The sequence below is a fragment of the Oryctolagus cuniculus genome, chromosome 13 (assembly GCF_051225735.1).
Source record: "Oryctolagus cuniculus isolate XC-2025 breed Fujian yellow rabbit chromosome 13, ASM5122573v1, whole genome shotgun sequence".
Taxonomy (NCBI): domain Eukaryota; kingdom Metazoa; phylum Chordata; class Mammalia; order Lagomorpha; family Leporidae; genus Oryctolagus; species Oryctolagus cuniculus.
The window spans coordinates 53,610,173-53,633,913 of record NC_142879.1 but is presented as its reverse complement, the minus strand read 5'-3'; the positions used below and the strand labels follow the sequence as shown (position 1 = coordinate 53,633,913).

Sequence of the window (23,741 nt, the reverse complement as noted above, 5' to 3'; positions counted from 1 at the left end):
CGGCACACCGGGTTCTAGTCCCGGTTGGGGCGCCGGATTCTGTCCCGGTTGCCCCTCTTCCAGGCCAGCTCTCTGCTATGGCCAGGGAGTGCAGTGGAGGATGGCCCAGGTGCTTGGGCCCTGCACCCCATGGGAGACCAGGAAAAAGCACCTGGCTCCTGGCTCCTGCCAGGATCAGCGCGGTGCGCCGGCTGCAGCGGCGGCCATTGGAGGGTGAACCAGCGGCAAAGGAAGACCTTTCTCTCTCTGTCTCTCTCTCTCACTGTCCACTCTGCCTGTCAAAAAAAAAAAAAAAAAAAAAAAGCAAGTCATGCACTCTGTAAAATATTTGGAAATGACAAGATAAAAGACAAAAATAGCTTGAAATATCAATTTTTATGCTGTGCTAACTTACATAATATTACATATTACCACTGTCACAATGAGATACAGAGTATTTCTATTAGCCCCCAAAGTTACTTGACTCACTTTTTTTTTTTTTTTTTAAACTTTTATTTAATGCATATAAATTTCCAAAGTACGACTTATGGATTACAATGGCTTTCCCCCCATTGACTCACTTTTTTAATCATTCTAACAATTCATTTCATTTATAAACTAAATTTTAAAAAAATTGTTTTCACAACTTTTAGTCTCACTTTCTAAAATGTTCCAAGAAAATATTTTTTTACTTTTAATGATGAAAAACTAAATTTTATGCTTTAGAGCAGTTTTCAGTTTACAGAAAAATTGAGCAGAACTCCCTTCCTGCAATTATAAATAAACATCTTGCACTAGTGTGGTACATTTGTTATAACTGATGAACCGGTAATGACTTACCATTTTTAACTTAAGTCTATGGCTTACATTGGGGCTCATCCTTTGTGTCTCACAGCTTTGCTTTTGATGTTGTTTTCTTTAATGAATGCATAATGTGTATATCCACTGGTAGAGCAGCATGTAGAACAGCAACACTACAGGTGGACTGTGCTTCACAATGCATCCCTCCCTACCCAGCCATCCAAGGTCCTGTCAACAGTGATCATTCCACTGTCCGCACAAATCTTGCCTTTTCTAGAATGTCATTTAGTTGGAATCAGCCCATCTATATATAGTGTTTTCAGATTGTTTCTTTCATGTAACAGTATTCACATAAAGCTCTTCCATGGACATCTTGGTGGTTTCTAATTTTTGGCAGTTATAAATAAAACTCCTGTAAACATCTGTGTGCAGATTTTTGCACGGATATAAGTTTTCAGCTAGTCTGGGCAAACATCAAAGAACACAACTGCTGGATCACATGATAAGAGTGTTTGGTTTTGTAAAAACATCGCCCAACTGTCTTCCATGGTGGCTAAATTACTTTCCCTTTACACCAGCAATGAATGAGCGTTCCTGTTGCTTCACATCCTCATCAGCATTTGATGTTTCACATTCTGAATGTTAACCATGCTAGTGCATAGGTAGTGTGCTAACCTACATGCCTTTAAAGAAATGGGCTCTCAGGGATGGCTGCCTGCAGTGCCAGCATCCTTTATGGATGCGGTTCGAGTCCTGGCTGCTCCACTTCTGATCCAGCTCTCTGCTATGGCCTGGAAAAGCTGTGGAAGATGGCCCAAGTCTTTGCGCCCCTGCACCTGCATGGGAGACCTGGAAGAAGTTCCTGGCTCCTGGCTTTGGATCGGTGCAACTATGGCTGTTGGAGCCATCTGGGGAGTGAACCAGAGGATGGAAGACCTCTCTCTCTCTCTCTCTCTCTCTCTCTGTCTGTCTCTCCTTCAGCCTCTCTGTAACTCAGCCTTTCAAATAAAATAAATAAATCTTTAAAAAAAATGAGCGTCCTGTGTGGTCAGACTGATGCTGTTGGTTCTTGTTTTTTGGAACTACTCCTCACTCTTAGTTGCTTAATTTTTTTCCCCAAGAAATACTTCTTTATTTTTTCTCATCAATTCTCATGTTAGTGTGGTAGTAACACAAAGATAACGGATTCAATGTAATTCATACATGCAATTCTAAGAACAAAATCCTTCCTTCCTTCCCTCCCCTCCTCCTTTCTTTCCTTTCTCCCATTTTTAAGATAGTACATTTTAAATTTATATTATAGCCAAAGGCTTAATGTTCCACTCAGTAAAGAGTTCAACAAGTAAAGAGACCCCAGTTCAGTAGGAATATAGGTAAGGGCTATAAGTATTAATCAAATGAAAATATGACCAATTCATTCACATACAATACATTTTTAAATAATCAGATAATTAAAACTACAGTAGTATGTCTTTGTTAACCATTGGCTTGAGAAAGACAGAAAACAAAGTTTGACAAAACTGTATTTGCAGTAGCACTGATCTACACACACTTTTTCATGTTTGTTTTTGCTTTGTGATTTTTTTTTCTTTTTAAATTTTAGTTCCTAGATATAAGGGAGAACATGCTGTATTCATCTTTCTGTTTCTGGCTTATTTCACTCACTATGTTCTCCAGTTGCATCCATTTTGATTCAAATGCTAGAATTTCATTCTTTTTCATAGCTGAATAATATTCCAGTGTGTGTGTGTGTGTGAGAGAGAGACACACAGAGAAAGAGAGAGAGAGAGAGAGAGAGATTTTCTTTATCCATTCACTTGACGATGGACACCTTGGTTGAATCTGTATTTTAGCTACTGTGAACAGTGCTGCTGTAAACATGGTGGTGCAGACATCTCTTTGATACAATGTGTTCATGTCTTTTTGGTATATACTCAGTAGTGGGATTGCTGGATCATATGGTAAGTCTATTTCTAGTTTTTAAAGAAATCTCTATATTGTTTTCCACTGTGGCTGTACTAATTTACATTCCCACCAACAGTGCATAAGAGTTCCCCTTTCTCTACATCTCACCAGCATTTGTTACTCTCTGTCTTTTGTATAATAGTCAATGATAGGGGTGAGTTCATATCTCATTGAGATTTTGATCTATATCTTTCTGATGGCTATAAGTAGAAGAATGAAATTAGATTCATACTTCTCACCATCTACAAAAATCAACTCAAGATGGAGCAAAGCCCTGAATTTAAGACCAGAGACCATGAAGTCGCTGGAAGAAAATACAGGGGGAACGCTTCAATACATTGGTATAAGTGATGACTTCTTGGACTCCCAAAACACAGGCAACAAAAGCAAAACTAGGCAAATGGAATTGTATCAACCTCAGAAGCTTCTTCGCAGCAAAGGAAATGATCAATAACATGAAGAGACACCCAGCAGAATGGAAAAAGGAATATTTGCAAGTTACCTATTTGACAAAGGATTAATATCCAGAATTTATCAGCAACTCCAAAAACTCGACAACAGGAAAAAAAATCCAGTTAAGAAATGGGCAAAGGACCTCAACAGACAGTTCTCAAAAGAAGAAATTCAAAATGACCAACCAATATATGAAAAAATGCTCACCATCATTAGCTGCTTAAGTTTTAAAAAATATGTATTTTTTTTAAAAATAACATAAGGCATTTCTTTTCCCACCCAATAATCAAGTAACCACTATTTTCAGTTTTTTGTTTCTTTCCTGAGATTTTAAGTGGGTATTTAAGCAGTACATATATCTGTTCGTTTCCCCCCCTTTTTTTTTTCTGAAATACAAATAATAGTATGTCTTGCTTTGTCACTGAACAGTATTTCTTGGAGTTCTTATTATTGCCCAAGTAATTGTCCTTTTATTTATAGCTGACGGTAATCCATCCTAACTTACTCCATCATCTCTTTAGCTGAAAAATATTTTAGGTTGTTTCTCATCTTTAGTTAATTACAAATAATGTAGAAATCTTGTTCAAACTTCATAATCCATGCTTGGTTGAGTATATTCTTTATTTTGAGTGATTTTAACAAAATTTATTTTATTTGAAAGGCAGAAGGAAGGCGAGAGGGAGAGGGAGAAGGAGAGGGAGAGAGAGAGGGAGAGGAGGAGGGAGAGGGAGAGGGAGAAGTTGAGGGAGAGGGAGAGGGAGAGTCCATATACTGGTTTATTCTCCCAAATGCCTGCAATAGCTAAGGTTAGGCCAGGCTGAAGTCAGGATCCAGAAATTCTATCTGTTTTCCCATGTGGGTGGCAGGAGCCCAAATACTTGAGTTCTCATCCCAGCACATTAGCAGAAAGCTGAATCGGCAGTGCGGAGTAGCTGGGACCCAAACCAGCACTCCAGTATGGGATGTGGGTGTCTCAAGTGGCAACCTAACCCACTATGCCACATTACTTTCCCCTGGGTATCTTCCAATGTAAATTCTTAGTGGTGAATTTACTAGGTTAAAGCAGGCATGCCTTTGTGATTTTCATAGGCATTACTATTCAAATGACTCTACCTAAGGTTTATCAACATGAGCCCCACCATCAATGATGCTTATTATGTTTCCTCATAGCTTTGCTAACAGTATACAATAGCAAAGCTTTTCATTTTCTATGCTTTTGTGAATTTGCCATGTCAAAGGAAGTTTTAATTTACATTTCTCCCATATCAGTGAGACTAAGAATCTTTTGTACACATGTGAACCCCTTCAAAGTCCTTATGTATGAACTGCTTGTTCATAACTTTCTTTTATTGAGGTGTTGGCTGTTTTTATATTGATTATAAGAGCTCTTTATCTATTAGATCTATCTATCCTTTGTCTATCATAATAATTTCAAATATTCTATCCAATTTGCCTGTTTAATCTTTTACTTTGAGGATGACAGTCTTAATTTTTTTGTCAACTAGTAGTCTTTCAGCTTTTTAAAAGTTGTAGTTAATTTATAATTTATTAATCTTTTCTTTGACGATGTCTAGACTTTATCCCATAGTAAGAAAAACACTAAAGGAACTGCCCCATGTTTTTACTTAGTATTCACAAGGTTTCAGATTTTACACCTACGTTCCATTTAATATGTATTTAGGCTTTTAGTAAGAGATATAACCTGGATTAATTTTCTGGGTAGCCTCCCTGTTATCTCACCATCACTCACTACGTAGTCCACCTTTCCTTCACTTAGCATGAGATTCACTGATCATGTTGGATATTGCATAGTTAAGTTTATTTCTGGATGTCTGACTGCTCTTCTGTCTGAACATGTGCCTGAACCATACTGGTTTGATTATGGAGGTTTCAGAGTACATTTTAATCTCTAGAACTGTTAGTTCCTCTTATTGTTTTTCTTTCAGGATTTTCTTATCCAGTTAAACAAACATTTTAGTACTTTAATCAGGATAGCACTGAATTCATAAACATAGGGAGGACTGACATTTTTATGTTGAGTCTCAGGAGAGTTTTAAAGTTTTCTTCGTAGTGGCCCTATAATTTTTTAATTAGATTTTCATTAGGGATTTAAATGTTCTTGCTTTATAAATGGATGCTTTTCTTCCAAATAGTTTTTAATCTGGTAGTTGTTCCCATCATTAGCTTATAGGGCCAAAAGCTCAAATTCAAATAATCTCTCCTTTTTTTTTATACTGTTTTCTTTAAAGTCTATACTGTTGTTGTTGTTGCTATTATTATTATTATTAGAGAGGTGGCAGTGGGAGGGGGGCACGCTTATCTATTGGTTCGCCTCCCAAATGCCCAGAAAGGCCTGGGCTGGGCCAGACCAAAGCCAGGAATTCCATCCAGGTCTCCCACGGGAGAGGCAGAGGCCCAATCAGTTGAGCCATCATCTGCTGCCTCCCAGGTTGTGCATTAGCAGGAAGCTAGCACTGGGAGTAGACCTGGGACTCAAATCCAAGTATTCTCATATGAGATGTGTGTGCGAACTGGCATCTTAACCATTGAGTTGAATGCCTATCCTTCAAATGACCTCTTAAGTTAACATCTTCCCATGCCCACCACTCATGCACTTTTTTTCGTAAACTTCAAGTTGCTATGGTCACCTTCTCTTTTGTCCCCATTGCCTTCACTCTCTAAGCAGTTTTTCTTTGTTGGTCACAGAAACCAGTCATTATTATTTCCTTCGCTCCTTAAGCAATGAAATGATAACTAAAGGCCAGAGATTTATCGGAGCACCAACGTTTAGCTTCATGAGGCACCCAGGAATGGTCAAGATGTGGGAATATCCTGATGCTCTGCCATGCTCACTCCAAGGTCTGCTGACATGGTCATCCAAGCACAGTTCACCTGAAGCCCTCGTTTGCTGGGGGCCATTGCTCAGCCCCATTTAACTGCCTCTCTGCCTTGGCCTTCTCCTAATCAACTCTTCTACTGTTTTCTACCATCAGGTTCACTAGTTTTCACATATTGGATCTTTTTAGTGTAGGGTGTGGTAAGAAAGAAAAAACAAAGTGGAGTGGCATGGGTTCAGAGTACTGAAAGTCGAGCTGGTAGACCACGTTTGGAGCAGGTGTCAGGCGCATTCTCAGTTGGACTTTGGAACTGGGCAGGTACACAGGCCACCCGGACGCAAGCTGCCTTGTCAAGGAGCCACACTGCAGTCTCCTGGACTGTTAACTGCCATCCTTTGCCGATCATTAGTGCAACGGACCGCTTCCCCTAAACTGCCCGGAGCTTGGACAGATACTCAAATGCCTTTCCTACGGGACAGTTGAGCTTTTGCCCAAACCAATCACGACAAGAGGAAGAGGGTAACCATGATACCACTTGGTGATTTTCAGCTTTACAGTCACCCCCTTAGAAAACCTGGAGTAATTACTTATATATTACCCTCAAAAAGTGCTAATACAGGTGTCACACTGGGTAAGAAAAGGCCTATGTCTTCTGTCTCCCCACTTGTATACTTCTTTCCTGGTTAGGATGCCTATGACTTACATGGGCGTGCCTGGGGTCGACTCCCACCTCTGACTCCTGACTCTAGCTTCCTGCTAATGCAGGCTCTGGGAGGCAGTGCCCATAACTCAAGTAATTTGATTTCTATCACCTGTACAGGAGACCTGGATTGAGATTTTTGGCTCCCAGCTGTGGCCTGGCCAGCCCTGGCTGTTATGGGCACTTGAGAAATGACCCATCTTCAATGAAAGGAATAAGGAATTTTTAAAAATCTACACATTCCACATATTTGATCACAAAAGCCTAGTAACCAGGGATGCAGCCTTGGGGTAAGCAAGCCACAGGCCTGCCTGAGTCCACCTGTGCTGAAGTGTCAAGTTCACCTGTGAAATGCGCCCTGAGGGACAGTATTTGAATTCAAGTGGCTTACACACCCCCAGGGTGACTACATAATTTATGGGGCTCACTTTTATATTTGCAGCAAAATAAAAAGATTCAGGGCCCTGGTTGGGGGGTGGGGCAGCCCATCTCATCTCCCAAGATGCCCACCCCAACTCACAGCAGATCCAGCGACTGCAATCTCCCTGTGGACTGAACATCCGAATGTGGGCAAGAAAGAGGCTCCCAAGACACCTGCCAAATGAGGTAAGACACCACAAGAGGTAAGAACCATAAGGAATCTGATCAGATGGATGGGAAGAGGGGTGGCCCTCTGCTACCTAAGGGGTCCCCAGGGAGCAAGGCGTACACCCAGGCTGGCCTCCCTGCTAGAGAAGAAGGAAGAAACATGAGTACTCCCTCTTCCTGTCTGAGAAGATGGAGGCTACAGGATAGGGCAAAAATTTACAAAAGAATTACATTAGGGAAAAGGCAAACTGAGTGGGGATATGATGTGCTACATGCCTGGAGCTGGTGATAACAATGAGCTGTCCCTGCAAGGTGGAGGCTGGGAGGAGGAGGAGCAGAGTGAGGAGACAACACAGACCAGTGAGTGTATGGGACACAGCCCACCTCCCAGCCAGCCTCGGCACTGCTCCCTGCAGGTGCAGTGGAGTTTGTGACATGCTTGCTGGCGGCTGCCTGCTTCCTGGGGGCATGTTCCCTAAGATGCACTCAGGAAGCTTATGCTGCACAAACAAGGCGTTCCATCAGGAGAAACCAGGACTATCCCTCCCATGTATCTGAAAGTCCACACTGTGGATGGATAGAAGAGTTTTACACCTGGCCTTCAGTCTGAGTGTGGGTCCAAGACTCTGGAGGGTCAGGGGCTGTAGGAAGATACCTGGGTCACGGAGTGGCCACAAGGAACGGGTTTGGCTTCTCGGATGTGAAATGGCCAGATGTGCAGGGGAAGACTTGAATCTTTGGCTTTAGGCTTTCATCAAGAGGATCAGAAACAAGCCTGGGAGAAAGGTTAATGTTGTCTGAATGTAGCCACAACAGCAATTCTTGCATCTCTTTCTTTTCCACATGGCATTTCCCTGTGCAACTTCTTTTTCTAATGAGAAGAAAGTGTTCCTCTGCTAAACCTCCAAACCAAAACCGAACTAGACAGCCAACCCACCAACCAACCCATCAATTGAACTACCCATTCATTAAACAATAAAGTTTAAAACCATTGCTATATTTCACACACACATACACTTGCACACACAAATGTCTTTCTTTGTGCTCTTGTTCTTTCTTTTAAATTTTTTTTTTTTTTTTGACAGGCAGAGTGGACAGTGAGAGAGAGAGACAGAGAGAAAGGTCTTCCTTTGCCGTTGGTTCACCCTCCAATGGCCGCCGCTGCAGCCGGCGCACCGCGCTGATCCGATGGCAGGAGCCAGGATCCAGGTGCTTTTCCTGGTCTCCCATGGGGTGCAGGGCCCAAGCACCTGGGCCATCCTCCACTGCACTCCCTGGCCATAGCAGAGAGCTGGCCTGGAAGAGGGGCAACCGGGACAGAATCCGGCGCCCTGACCGGGACTAGAACCCGGTGTGCCGGCGCCGCAAGGTGGAGGATTAGCCTATTGAGCCACGGCGCCGGCCCTCTTTCTTTTAAATTTTATTAATCTGAGCGGAGAGGGAAGAGAGGAAAAGGGAGAGCGAGAGGGGGACAGCTTCCATCTACTGGTTCATTACTGAAATGCCTACAACAGCCAGGACTGGGCCAAGCTGAAGCCAGGAACCAAGAACTCAATCCAGGCCTAGCATATAGAGGTGGTAGGGACTCAAGTACTTGACCCACCCCTGCTACCCTCCAGGGTATGCATTAACAGGGTATGCACAGCCAGGACTCAAACCCAGGAACTCTGATATGGTATGAGAGCACCCCAAGTGGCATCTTAACTGCCATGCAAACACCTGCCCCATATTTCATCTTTTCTGTTTCAAGCACTCATTACCCAGGATTCCCCTGTGACTTGGCCTCAGAATGACTTCAGAAGCCACTGCTGGCCCCACTCCATTTGCTTTCACACTTTGGCTTTCCTCTTCCTAGCCCCACGAATCAGTGACCCGGTCCTGGGTGCTGCTGTGCTTTTTTCTCCTTTGAGGCCATCACAACCTGCAGGGTGGGCCGCCTCCTCGGTGCAGTGCCCTGGCTGGTCTGGCCCAGCCCCTCACCTACACCACCTAACTTGACCCCACACAGCAGCCGGCAAAGCCTCCCAGTTCTCAGAGAGCTCGATTCACTGAGTCACAATTACACGCTGCTCTGCTGTCCTTGTTGCGTCTGGAGCGATTTCCTACCCATGCCTTAACTCATCACATGGCTGTCTGAGTCTTACCCATGGTTTTTATTAATGCTAGGTCCTCTGGCAGCTCAGTGCGTAAAACAACGTGACTCAGGTTATAAATGGCTGTGTTGTCAGCAGCCTGTAATCCTGCAGTTCTTGGGCACTATTTGCATGAAAATAATCCACTTATGTAGCAGCAAGGAGAAATCAGTATGGAACAGAGCATTTGGGAGACAGACACCTTTGTTCTTATCACTGGACAGTTCCAGAACAGTTTTCTACTCTCTGAATAATTTATGCTCATTTGTTTTAGTCTTCTCTATCCAGGTTGCTATTTTGCCCACTTTACTGATAAAGGCTCTTCTTCTCAGAGAAAGGAGACAGCTGAGACCAGAGCCACAGTCCAGGTGGTGCTGGAGCAGATGTGTGGCCTAGAGACAGCTGAGAGGGTCCAGACAGGCTGGAAGCTAGGCTGGTGGCACCCACCAAATTCAGGAGAAAATCGGGGTCCTGACCTCTCACCAGGTCAGGCTAGCGAAAGGCTCCTGGAGGCACTGCTCCTTCTCTGGTAGAATCCCCTCCCCCAGCCTCCAGCTTCGGAGCCTTTGGCAGCCCAGCAACAGCTCTGCCTCACGGAGGTGTGCCTTCCACCCCCCAGACACACTGTCTTGGCGTCAGATAAAATGGCAGATGGCATTTTCCAAAGGAGGCGGCAACAGCGCCTCCCCTTCTGCATACTCTTCCATGAGGTGCGGTCCACGTCTCCCTCCACCTTGAAACTGGTTGGGCTCAGGACTGCCTTGTCCTAGAGAATGACGGAAATGGCATCATCTGACTTCTGAGGCTAAGTCCTAAAAAGGAACAGAGGTTCCACCGTGGCCCCTGGGACACTCACCTGCGGTTGGGGCTGTAGCCATTGTGAAAGTAGTCTGACTGCCCTGGGCCACCTGCAGAGCTCACGTGCAGTGGCTCAGGTGGCCATGTTGCGGTAGCAGGTGACAGCCAGCATCCACTTCCAGATGCTGAAGGAAGAAGACACCCCAGAGAGTTCCAGTCCCAGCTGTTGAGTCACCCCACCCAGTAGAGGGCCTAGCCATCGCGGAGCACAGAGAAGTCCTCCCTTGATGCCAACAAAAGGGCTGCTCGCAACATTATGCTTTGGAATAGCTTATTTAACAGCAGTAATAACTGGAAAAGATGTAAAATCTTAATTCCCATAACAGTTGAAAGTCAGCAAGACTTTTCAGACCCCAAATGCATATATCTTGTAAATTCCTCTCTTCCGGGATTCAGTGAGTCTGTAATTTTGAGAGCATGTGTAAATCTAGCCAATACAAATGCAGAATGATGATTTCATAAGGACCAGATTTTGCTCTCGCATCAATCAGAGGGCATAATGGGTCATCCCCTGTGCTGGAGTCTGCTAATTTCAGGCCTGACTAATTTCCCCAAAAAAGTCTGATAAGCAAACACTTCCCTTCCAAAACCGTGTTACAGTTTCAAAGCTCTTTCAGAATTGGATGTGTTTATCATTCTGGATGGCAGAGGAACAGCTTGCTCTAAGGATCAGGCTCCTCTCCTGCATGGTGCCTTTGGAGAGAGCCTGCTGAGAGCAGAGCTCAGGGAGTGCACACGGATGGTGAGCAAGAGGCCAGCACTGCCCACGGGAGAATTCCTTCCTTCCTTTTCCCTCCCCAGCTCCTTCTACCAACATCCCCCTTGGCACTGTGCTAGTGCCAGGGATGCACAGGTGAACCAAACAGACACGATCCTTATCCCTGTGGTGTTCAAAGTTGACCCATTTTCTATCAGATATTCCTTATACATTTTCATTATATTCAAAATAAAAATAAGGTCACAGGGGAGCTGCTGGACAGTGAGGACATGCAAGTGCACCTGGCTGAAGATGTGGGTTTTCAGATTGACTCCAGCTCTGGGCTGGGCTGAAGAATGGAAACTGAATGAATTAGCGTAATACGAGTTTCCCTGCCAGCCCTCATGGAAACTTAGTTCAGACTCATTGGTCCGTTGGTTGATAAGGGACATTCACTTTTTGTGGTTCTCTTGCTGCCATCTGGGGAAGCCTAGGGACCCTGTGCACACAGCCAAGGCAGCAGGGGAAAGTAGGATGGAAACTGTTCACCTGCTTCTTACCTGCCTTGGTTGACATTTATGATTTTGGAAAGAAGTCACTTGGTGCAAGTTGAGGCTGGGAGATGTGATCTCTGGCTGGATAGCCCCTCCCTGTAGCCACCTGCACTGTAGCAGGAGAAGCAGGGATCTTGGCTGTGGAATTATCCATTTCTGCCTTTGAATGTTTTGACTTTGTCAGTGCAAGGTCAAATGGGACAGCAGTGGCTTGGTAAGGACTCATGAGAGATGAGGTTTGGCTGGGAAACCTGGACAGCTCCAATCTTCCTCTCTAGGGGAGAACTATTAAGCCTTGCACATGTCCCTAAAGGATTCTGCAGAACCCATGTGTGCACATACTCTGCTCAGCACCTGAGAACAAAGGCACTCCCTGAGCTGGGTTTAAACTACACCAACTCTCCTGCATTTAATAAATCCAAATACTTACAAAATAACCAATAAGCAGCTGAAAATCCCACCCCACACCACTTCATAGAAAAATATCAACAAGGCTGTTCCCTTTTTTTGGTGGAGAACTTAAAACCTTTGTCTGAAAAGATTCCCTTCCGTTTTCCCCCAGAGAAACATGTTGCAAAAATAATGCTGTCTAATGGTTCTAATGACACATTCTTGCAACAAGGGAGCTTTAGTTGGGAGTGCTTTTAATTTAGTTTATGTTATAAATTAATAATGTATGTATGATTGAGAGTAACTAAGTGTCATAAAGGAAGGCACTTAGGTAGAAAAGCGTGAAATGATCCTGATGTACTCTTAAATGCTGCATTAAGTACATAAATCATATTTTTCCCTCTCTGCTTAAAGTAGAAAACAGCTGAGGAGGTAAATGTAATTACTATAATTCTATTTTAGAAGGTCCAGGAAGCACAATAATAATATTTGCATGAATATCAGAAAAAGCAGTTTACTCTGGCCAATTGGATTTTTTTTGTCTTTTGCAACAACTCAGTAAGACAGTAAAGGGTATATCCATGAAACCAATAAGAACTTTAAATAATACAGAGCCAAGTTCACTGTTCTAAGACATAGGGAAAGCATTTGCAGCTGGAGTCCCCTTAAATGATGATCCAGGCTAGAAAACGCATCAGAAGGGGCCGGTGTTGTGGTGAAACGGGTTGGGTGCTGGTTCATGTGCCGGCTGCTTCACTTCCAATCCAGTTTCCTGCTAATGTGCCTGTGAAAGCAGTAAGAGATGTCCCAAGTGCTTGGGCCCCTGCACCCATGTGGGAGACCTAGAGGGAGTTTCTGGCTCCTGGCTATGGCCTGGCCCAGTCCCAGCCACTGAGGCCATTTGGAGAGTGATCCAGTGGATGGAAGATTCTCTCTCTCTCTCTCTCTCTCTCCCCATGTGTGTGTATATCTTCCCCTCTCTCTAACTCTGCCTTTCAAACAAATAAAATAAGAATAAAAAAAAAGAAGAAAACGCGTCAGACGTTTCCTAGGACCCTCACGGAGACCTCTCCTCGAGCCTTGCAGGACCAGATCCGCAGTGAGGTGAGGAACAGGCAGAGAGGAGCAGCGGCCCAGCAAGGCCCAGGCACAAGGCCCTCTGTTCCGGTCATGCTGGAAGTAGATGTGACTGTGAAGCAGGGCTGACTCTGGGGAGCACTCAGCACCGACCCTGACCATAGCAAAGGGTGCAGTTTGATTTTTCTTTAAAATCAGACATTGCCATTTCCAGCAATTTCTTTGCCCCTTAGCTCCTGAGCCCTCAGCTGAGGAAAACCTAGTGCAATGTAATATAATGAAATAACATAGGAGACAACACAAGGGCCCAAACGTACCTTTGTCCTGTAGCTTAGTAAGAAATGAAATGACCCCAAGGAATACGGCATGTGCAGAAAAGTCATCATGAGCGTGGGCAACACACAACAATGATCCCCACCGCCAAAGGGGTCATCGTTCCGGCAGCAGGGCATGAACTGAGGGCCATGTTCTAGGCAGGGCAGTTTGTGCTGCACAGCTTGAAAGCCTCCTTGTGTAAACAGCCATTTTTGAAGACAGAAGAGGTAAAGCTAAAGGAGCACTTAGAATTATCTCACCCAAAGTCACAGGGCTTGTAAGCGGTGGATCTGGGAATTCAAGCTTGCCTAATTCAAAGCCTGGGGTCCCAAGTAAATTAGACATATACAGAAGCCTAGCATCCCTTCCCCACACATGGCCTCATTCCTTTCTTATATCTCTGGGACCTGGAGTGAGTGTGACACTTGTAGGTGCTCAAATGTTGTACAGGCAGGAAGTGCCATGATCACGTCTGCTTCTATGACATGTAGGGTGGCCATTCCATTCTAGCTAAGAGTTGTGCACAGTAAGCGCTCAGGGGTGTCAGTGGAAGAACAATGGTAAGACAGGGGATGCATCTGCTTTGGCATTCTGCATTCCCCACTTCCTCCTTTTGATTTTTAACTTTCAAAAAACAAACAAGCAGAGCATCACAAGCTTCATAGGACATGGCTTGCTAGACCAATGGGTCACCTCCAATTTCTGTGTGGCCTGAAGCTCATGTTCTAGAATGATGTGACAACGGTATGTACCACATCAGATGTCTGCCCCCTTTCCTGTCAGTTGTCCCAAAGCACATCTCTGTCAAGAAATGCCCCCCACCTATCACAACAGCCTACAGTAATGAGAAGGCAGGAAGCTATCCCCCCAGTGTAGGCTCTGCACACAACTACATGGCTTATCTGAACTGAACCTTCACGGGGAGGAAGACTCAGGCACCCGGGGTTTTCCATAATCACCATTGGCATTGGCATCACCACCATCACCATTATCATCATCATCATCATCATTTTATGACCCAGAGAGAGCAGGAGCCACAGTTTGAATGAGTTTGGGCGGATCCACATTTGCAACCAACAGAAGATGGGTAGGAAAACCTCTGAACCAAACAGTTTGGGGCTTTTTATACACTCTCATATTTAATTCTTGTTTTTAATCCTTTAAACACATGATCAACACAATCCCAATAGCATCACTTCGAGGTGGATATTAGGGTCACCATTTTTCAGATAAGAGCCAAGGCTTAGAACTTTTAGTTGACTTATCTACTATGCCCATGTAGCTTAACACAAGCAGAGATGGGTTTCCAACCCAAGCCTGCATTCTTGCCATTTATCGTAGTATCCCAAGCATGGATTAGTAGTATTCTTAGTGCTATTGCTTCATTCTGCCCAGGCACTGCCTCCAGGTCCTTACCTATGCAGAAAGACAGCATGACCCACTTCTTTCCTGATAGCATCTGGAAAAGTCTGGGGTTGCTGAGAACATGGGCTCTCACGCCCGTTTTTTGAGCACCTTTGATGATATGAATGAGTTGGATCAGGGAATCCTCAGAATCCCTCCTGGTCTTCTAGCTCTCTATGCACAGGATCTTGTGCCCAGTTCAGTGAGATTCTAAATGTTCAAGGTGCCTATGAGCTGGCTCACTAGTCTTGACTCTATGACTGAAACTCACATAGAAAGTAAAAAATGGCTGAACATTAGGCTGGTGGGATCAGGTGGGGCTTGAGCCTTCTGGTCACAACCTGCAAATGTGCACACACCTGCACATGCCTCTCTTTGCCTTTGGCATACCAAACACTTGAGCCCTCCTCATTACCCGACTCACGCAAGTGCCTCAGGAGCTACTAGACATCCCTTCCTGGGAAGCCATCCCTTGTTGCTTGCCACCATCTGCTATCACTGATCCTGCAAAAGTTTACAAGGACCCTGGCACTACCACATCTCTCATTGATAATTCCAGTATAGGGTACCCTGAACCCTATAAAGCTGTAATTACACTGATACGGCTACCATTCTTCAAACCCATACCTTAAACACAAACGTGCGCATTGGAAATGACCTTTGGAAAAACATCAATGGAGTTGAAGTAACATTGCTGCAGCTGAATTAGGCTCTGAAAGCACAAGACTAGAAGAGGTAAGCTCCTCCCACTGCTCAGCTTCACACGGAAATCCTTGACAGGTGTTCGGATATTTAATCAGCATATCCCAGATATGCTGAAGACCTACCCCATCCTCTCAGGTTAGAGAGGCCCTGCTGCCTTGTTTCTGAAGGGGCCTCACCCTAGGAGGAAGAACAGTTGATGGTAACGACAGGCTAGAACGTGCCTATTGCTCAGGGTGAGAAAAGGCAAGCAAAGAAATCAATGGGCTTGCATCGAATGTGAGGCCTGACAGCACAGGAACACAGGGAGATCCAGGGGCATTACTAATGAGCGCTGCCTTGGCAATGCCTCACCGTTCCCCGTTGTGCCTGAGAAGTTGCTAGCATATTTTCTGGAAAGACCATTTCCCACCTGTTTCTAGAATATTCGAGTTTGATGAAAATGATAACTAAGTCCTTTTCTCCAACATAAGAGTTTGCAGTAGGCTGAAGAAGTTGACAGATCAAGGAGAGAGAGGTGGTTTTATAGTACTTGAGTATTTCCACTTCAAGTTCTGATATTGCTCAGGAACTAGGCACCCCCACCCACATCCCCCTCCCCCCCCAAACCTCTAGCAGTCACCGGGTCTCTTCTGTGAAATGGAACATATGCTGTACTAGTTACATAATTCGTACCATGACTCCTACTGTTCAAAGCAGCTCTGATTAGAACAAGCCTCCCCTCAAATTTTAGAAGTCTCCTGTTGTCTAGAGAGTAAGGCCCAGCACCCCATCATGTGCCCAAAGTCCTTCTCATCCGGGCCTCTGTGTAACTTTTGAACCTAAAATATTCCCTGCTCTGTCCTCACACCCAAGCCACAGCCAAGCTGTCTGCCCCCAGTTCCTGACCAGCCTCCTCCCCATCTGCCCTTTCATTTTCTTTGTGGGCCTCTCTCCCACTAGGTTGTGAGGTCCTTAGGATCAGGAACAACATCTGTGTCACACACATGTTTGGCAAACTGCACCAACCTCCAGCCTTGCCTCCTCGACAGAGCTGGAGGAACGGCATTTCTGAAGTTTTAACTTGATCATGGCTCCAGAAGCTGCAGCCAATCTTCATGCCAGAACCGAAATTCCTCCGCATGGTGCGGGAGGCTCGCCATAGTCTGTCTGGCCTAACTGCCAGGTCTGCTCTTTGACCTCCCTCACCTCCTGTACCCCAGGGAGAGCTCCCTCAGGCTCCATACACACAACACAGATCTGGCTCCACCCTCTGTGCTTTTCCAGGACAATACATCTGCCCAGAATGTTCTGGATCTCCTCTTGTAGCCCCTAGAGAACCCCCTACCCATTCTGAAGGAAGCTGTTCCTAGCTCACTTCCTCTAAGAAACCTTCCACCTTGCCCTAGGTCACATGCACGTGGGCCTCCGCCCTGACTCCCCTGTGTATCTCACTATCTTATCTGATCATCTGACCACCTTACCAGGTCTTGGGCTCCTTGAGGAAAGGAAGCATTCCTCAGCATATCCCTTAATCCTCACCTACAGCAGATCTGCAATATCCAGATTGCAACTGCTCTATTCAGCTCTTCAAGCTTGGAGTGGTGCATGAATGTTACAGACCCAAGACAGCTCCTGCCTGAGTCTGTGCAGCTGGATATGTGCACGGGGCCCTGCAGGATCTAAGATGAAAGGCAGCCAAACTCCCCTTTCCCCCTTCTTGTCCCCAGACACTGAAGCAGAATCAATTGGCTGTCACACAGAAGCCTGGAACTAGAAAAGGCAGAGGAAAACACCTGTCACCACTGTATCCTTCCTTCGTCTGGCAGCCTCAGAAGATCCTCATATTTGCTTTTGAAAGCAATTCACTGCTGCTGGGAATTCCTGGAAGACTTTCTGACAAGACTGCAAATGCCCCAGGTCTGTTGCAGCCTGATTTCCACTGACTGTGGCAGCTTCTTGTACCTGAGACGCTATCTTCCTATCCCGTCTTCCCAGGGAAAGAGGGTCTGGGATGTCGTGCATTGTTATCCCTGCCCAGGACAGTTTTTCCAGGGTCGTGCACCTGACATAGTCTCCTCCCTTCACCTTTCCCAGGTGCACAACTATCCAGGAGACCAGTTCCCATAGTGTCAAGTGTCTCTGTAGACCCAAGTTCTCAGAGCACCCCTGAGGCCAGCTGTCAGTGAGACACAGGGAAGACGAGGGTGGGGTAACAATCATGAGGAAAAGGAGGAGCTTGCTGAACCCCAGGATGGTTGGGGTGCTTGCTAGACAGACCACAAGGCAGGGCCTGAAAACCCAATAGGTCAGGCTGAGAAGTTCTCCCATTCATACTCTAATTCCCAACCATAGTGTCTGATCAGGAGAAGCTCTGGTTAGCATTCTAGTATTCTCTGTGCAGCTGCCAGGGCTAAATTTCTTCAAGATGAGAACTTGCAAGGTACTGTAGAGGTTAACATTCGGGTAGTTTAAATGAACCATCAAGAGATAGCCGATGAAGAAAAAAGCATGGACTACATCCTCTGAAACAACCCACAGAGATCACAATGCGGAGTTGGCCCCTGGCATGTATGTGGCGTGTTAGGGTTCACAGGGCACTTTCATACAGGGTGTCTCATTGGCTCACACAGAAATCTTGTGCAAGGTGGTGCATTCCATTTGCAAATGGGCATCTGAAGCTCCCAAAGCTTAAATGCGGTGCCCACATCATCTCCCCTTACAAGTGATGGAGGACTAGGACTCAAACATTCTCTGGGCCCCCACAAAGAGTCAGTCGTAGGTGGCGAGGTGAGGCCTGCTTCTCACATTTGGTCAGACTGGTAGTATTTTAAAAAACCTGTAGTTGATACCAACTGCAGCCTCTGTGGGCCAGCAGTACCCAGAATCTCCTAGGAGTTGGTCAGGAAAGCCGATTCTTGTTCCCACCCAGCTCTAGTCAATGTGAGTGGATCTCCAGCAAGACCTGAGGCCTGGCCAGGTGCTTGCAGTTGTATGCTAGGCTCACTTTGGAGAAGCAGCTCAGGCAGACATGGAGAAAAGAAGGTTCCACTTGACTTTGTGGTGGTAACTACAAGAAAAGCTGGCTCATCTGTCCAGCTTCTCTCTCTGTGGAACACGTTTCTCCTTGTCTCCTCTTCTCAACTCCTTGCCTACATGCTCTTAGCCAAGAGACACATCACCTCAGCTCACTCTGAATGTCTCTGACATTAATTTGGATAAAAGCTAGATGATGGAAGATGTGATTTCAGCTTCCCTCAATTTCTGAGAATTGAGAATTTAAAGTGTGTTTAAAGTACTCCCAATCTGGGCTGCGACAGAGTCGTGATTTCCTAAGGAAGGCTTGTGATGTTGAAATTTTTCTCTCCCTTGTTGGAGAAAGAATCTCTCTTCATCCCTCCCATGGCATTCATGACCTGATTGACACATCTAGTAATCATCTGGTAAACCAGCAGCTGTGCTCAGCCACAAAGAAACACAACTTAGAATCAGAAAGAGTTTTTAAGAGGTGGAGCTAAGTGTTATGATAGCAACCCGGCAAGGTTTTAACTGGACTCACCCATCAAGTTAGAATTATCTCCCACCCCCACCATTGTTCCCCAGTCAGCACAGCAGTCACTGGAATTCTTTCATGATTCTCTGGGAACACTTTTTATAGAAAAATAATAGACTGAAACTAAGGTGCTAATGGTTTTCTAAGCGTAACTAATCCCCTTCCGTGACCTCTCATTTTTTTCTGCCTTGCCCTTTTAACCACCCCTGAGTTTGATTCCCTCTGTGAATTCCCTCCAGAATTTGCTCCAAATCCATGTCAGTAAGGGGGGAGGGGGGGCACAGGAAATTGATCATGTGATTCAACTCAAGCTCCATCAGAGCCCCTTCCTCTAGAATTTATGTTCTGATTATCAAGTTCTTTTAAAGGAGCCAGGCCAAGTTCCTTCTGAATATGAACAAAGCACAACACTTGCACTTCCAACTATAATTGTAGAGGGTGGATTTTCAGCACCATAGCTTACCTAGTGCTGGGCCTGCCCTTGGGGCTGGCAGTGACAGCCTCATCTAGACAGGCAATGGCCATGGCACATGTCTGGGACAGCAGCCAGTGCTACCCGATGTGGGTGTTCGTGGCACTATTTTGGCCTGCATGGTTAAAGGTACAGTGAAGGAGCTTTCCATCTTCTCTTCTAATAATTCTTTCTCAAAGAAGGGTGCATCAGCTCAGCTCGCTTCTGGCATTTCATCACAGGCACCAACATATTAATTTAGCCTGTTAAAAATTTTTTTAAGAGACACATAAAATTTGTGCATATTTATGGGCCAGTTTAAAGAAAGACAAATTTCTCATTACAAGTTAAACACACTTAGGGCTACCGACTCTTAAATACATCATTTACTGAACATTTGCTTTTTGCTCGACTAGAAGCAGGCCATCACTTTATTCTTGCTGTTGGGACAATCTGGGCCCCTATCAGTGTTTCTAAATCTGTTTGCTTTCCTCTGTTTTTGGCTGCTATTCAGAAGAGGTGCTTAAGTGCCTCTTAGCAATTTCTGGCCGGTCCGCGGGGAATTGCTCTACGTCTCAACACTCCCTGCCCTGCCTGCCTTGTCTCCAGAATTTGCTCCAAATCCATTTTACTAAGGGGGGCACAGGAGGCCGAGCCTGTGACTGACTCCGGAACCAGAGTTCTTTCCTCTAGAATCTGCATTCTGATTTACAAGTTGTCCTTTTACAGGAGCCAGGCCAAATTGCTTCTGCACGTGAAAACAGCACAACACCTGTACTTCCACCTGTAATTGCACAAGGTGGAGTCCACAGAGAAATTCTGTTCCAAATCGAGACTTCCATTCCCAGACCTCTTTGCCCCTTGGCCCAGAGATGTTTTTAGTGATCTCTGTCTTCCAAGGGCAACTCCAGAACTCTGCTGAAGTTTGAAGCAGACAGTAAATGGGAAGCGGCAGTTTGAGGGGGTGTTCGGTGGAGTGGGGAGGAGGAGTAAGCAGTGGAGGAGTAAGCAGTCTCTGATTGGCCATGTGTGTTCACCTCTGGGACTGATCAAAGAGAAGCTTTCAAGGCCTACTTATCAATTTGGCCGGCATTCTTCCCTGTTTTTTTTTTTCTGGCGAGGCCTCTTGACACAGCCCGTGGAGGGCCTCCAACCTGGGCAAACATGCAGGGAACTTAGAGGCACTGATGGGCTCCATGGGTCAACAGAAGCAATGTGAGGCTCCTGGGGAGCCCTTGGGAACCCTGCTGTATACCGAAGTAGGGGATTGAGGTCAGGGTTTCCGGCTTCGTTTCGAAAGGGATGGCACTCCAATGGACTCCGCAGGAATGACCACCACCAACAAAGGCCAGACACTACCTTGGTTTCCATCACCACACTTTCTGATCAATCTTCAGCCCCACGCTATCACATTCTTGAAGGAAGGAACGTCATGGGTTAAAGACAGAACCAAAAGGAAGCCCTTTTGGGGAAAATCCCAAGAGGGAGGTAAGCTACAGGAAGCAGCCAAGTCACTCGACTCCAAAGACTCATGGTCTGTACCTCACCTGAGGCGCAAAGTTCTGTTCCCATCTCTACTCTTTCTGAGAACTACAAGCGACCACCTGCCCGCTCCTGTTTCTCGTAATGGAGCTCCGAGGGCTGAGAGGGGCAGGAGGCAGAGAACGGAGGCATTCACCAGCGAGAGCTGAGAGAATTGAGGCCTCAGAGAGCAGGTGCATTTGCGGTTATCTCACCGCTTGCTCCCACCGGCCAATGCCGGCGTCTGCCACCGAGGGGCAGCCCAGAGCAGCATGGGGGCTGGTATAAGGGCCGCCAGCCAGGAGGCGCCTACCTGAATCTCTGCTTCACCGACTGCTTCTCCGCAGACTTGCAGATGTGCCCCGCATAGTACAACGGGAAGAACAGAAAGTTCCAGTTGGTGGCAAACCACGTGAGGGTGAAGGGCGCGTCGAATTTCCTGAAGGTCAGCTTGGCGAGCTGCGTGGAGCCCGCCCAGGAGGAACACACGCACAGCACGACCGCCACACCCCAGAAAATCTTCCTGAGCTGCGCCCGGGGGCACGTCCAGCAACGTTGGCTCGTCCTGCCGCCAGTCTCCGTCCCGGCCGGCGCCTGGGCCTCCGCCGGGCCCGGGGAGTCTCGGGGGCGCTCCTCCCCTAGGGAAGAGAAGGGTGCGGTTAACCGGGCTGCAGACATTCACCTGCCCTTCGTGGCCAGCGGGTGAGCGGTAGCTGGCCACCTGGGGGACAGGGAGAGATGGCAGGCACAGGGGCAGCTTTCGGGAGGGGGCAAACATGTGACATGGAACTCACATGGAAGACGTTTGCATGGAGTTTCTTATCCACCAGACCATGGGCTCCCTAAGTATTGTCCCTGGACCCAGCAGCATGAACAGACCGTTTGCCTGCCTCCCCTGGGGAGCGTATTGGAAATGCAGAATCATAGGCCACACCCCTCCATCAGAATTTTAATTCAATAGGGATGTTTGTGTGGGTGTGTGTTTTATTTGTGTTTTATTTATGATATATGCAAAAATATTAAAAATGTTTTGTAAGTCACTTCTTTTAACTTTTCCCAAAGAAACCTTTTATTTAAGGAATACAAATTTCATACATTTCATAAATACAGCTTTAGGAATATTCTTCCCACCATAGCTGCCCTCCCACCCCCCCTTCCACCTCTCCCCCTCCTTCCTCTTCCTTCCACAGCCCCATTCTCCAGTAAGATTCGTTTTTGATTAACTTGATACACAGATGACCAATTCCATACTAAGTAAAGAATTCAACAGTTTGCATAAGAAAAGCAAAAACAAAAAACTGTTTCTCAACAGTAGAGACACGAGCTGTTCAAGGTCATTGCATCTTGAAGTTAATTTCACTCCCTTTTTTTTTAGAAACTTAATTCACTTTATTTTTTATTTATTTATTTTTTGAAAGGCAGAGTGGACAATGAGAGAGAGAGAGAGACAGAGAGAAAGGTCTTCCTTTTGCCGTTGGTTCACCCTCCAATGGCCGCCACGGCCCGTGCGCTGCAGCCGGCACACCACGCTTCTCCTGGTCTCCCATGCGGGTGCAGGGCCCAAGTACCTGGGCCATCCTCCACTGCACTCCCAGGCCATAGCAGAGAGGTGGCCTGGAAGAGGGGCAACCGGGACAGAATCTGGTGCCCTGACCGGGACTAGAACCCGGTGTGCAGGTGCTGCAGTTGGAGGATTAGCCTATTGAGCCACGGTGACGGCCAGAAACTTAATTCACTTTAAAGAAGCACCCAAGAATGATAAATCTTTTGCAAGCACTTAGACATAACTATAAAACTACTCTTTGAGGACAGAGATCCTAAATGGGGAGTTAGTGCACAGTGACTCCTGTTGTTAACTTAACAATTAACACTATTACGTATGACGTCAGTGATCACCCAAGGCTCTGACATGAGCTGCCAAAGCTAGAGAAGCCTTCTGAACCCACAAACCCACAAACTCCATCAGTATTTAGACAAGGCCATAAGCAAAGTGGAAGTTTTCTCCTACTTTCTGAGAAAAGTACATCCTACTTTGATGACCACTTCTTTCCACTGGGGTCTCGCCCACCAAGGTCCTTCATGTAGGACATTTTTTTGCCACACTGTCTTGGATTTCTATGTCTGAAATGCTCTCATGGGCATTTCAGCCACCAGAATGCCTTAAGGGCTGATTCTGAGGTCAGAGTGCTACTTAAAGCGATTGTCATTCTATGAATCTGCTGTGTGAACTGCTTCTCATGTTAGAGCATTCACTACTTTTTAATTCTATCTGTTATTATTACCAGACACTCAATCCTATCCATATGATCACTTTAACACTTTAGATGGTATTTTACCACCCAGCCTATGGGGATTTGGGGTCCCATGTCAAGTTTTTTAATTGTAAGTCTGTAGGAATGTATGCAGAACTATACAGCTTTACAGTTACAAACTTCATACACTTCATAATTACAACTTTAGAAACATGGTTATTCTTCCCACCATGCCTGCCCTCACACCCATACTCTCACCCCTCTTCCTCCTAACTCTCTTATTCTCACTTTCATTTTTTACTGAGATCTATTTTCAAGAGACTTTATGCATGTATGTTTAACTCTATGTTACGTAAAGAGTTCAACAAATAGTATTTAAAAAAACAGCTCCTTGGCCAGCGCCGCGGCTCACTAGGCTAATCCTCCACCTTGCGGCGCTGGCACACCGGGTTCTAGTCCTGATCCGGGCACCAGATTCTGTCCCGGTTGCTCCTCTTCCAGGCCAGCTCTCTGCTGTGGCCAGGGAAGTGCAG

The 23,741-nt window shown here is 45.9% G+C and overlaps 1 protein-coding gene across 5 annotated transcripts in view; it reads right to left on the bottom strand.

Annotated features, from left to right (window-relative positions):
• SLC35F3 (solute carrier family 35 member F3) overlaps positions 1 to 23,741 on the bottom strand; it is a 416,207-nt gene that overhangs the window by 71,431 nt on the left and 321,035 nt on the right. For all 5 annotated transcript variants that reach the window (XM_051820732.3, XM_089312289.1, XM_089312291.1 and 2 more), the window contains one exon: positions 21,270 to 21,594. In XM_051820732.3, the coding sequence (XP_051676692.1) occupies positions 21,270 to 21,594 (325 nt within the window). The remainder of the gene's footprint in view (positions 1 to 21,269; positions 21,595 to 23,741) is intronic.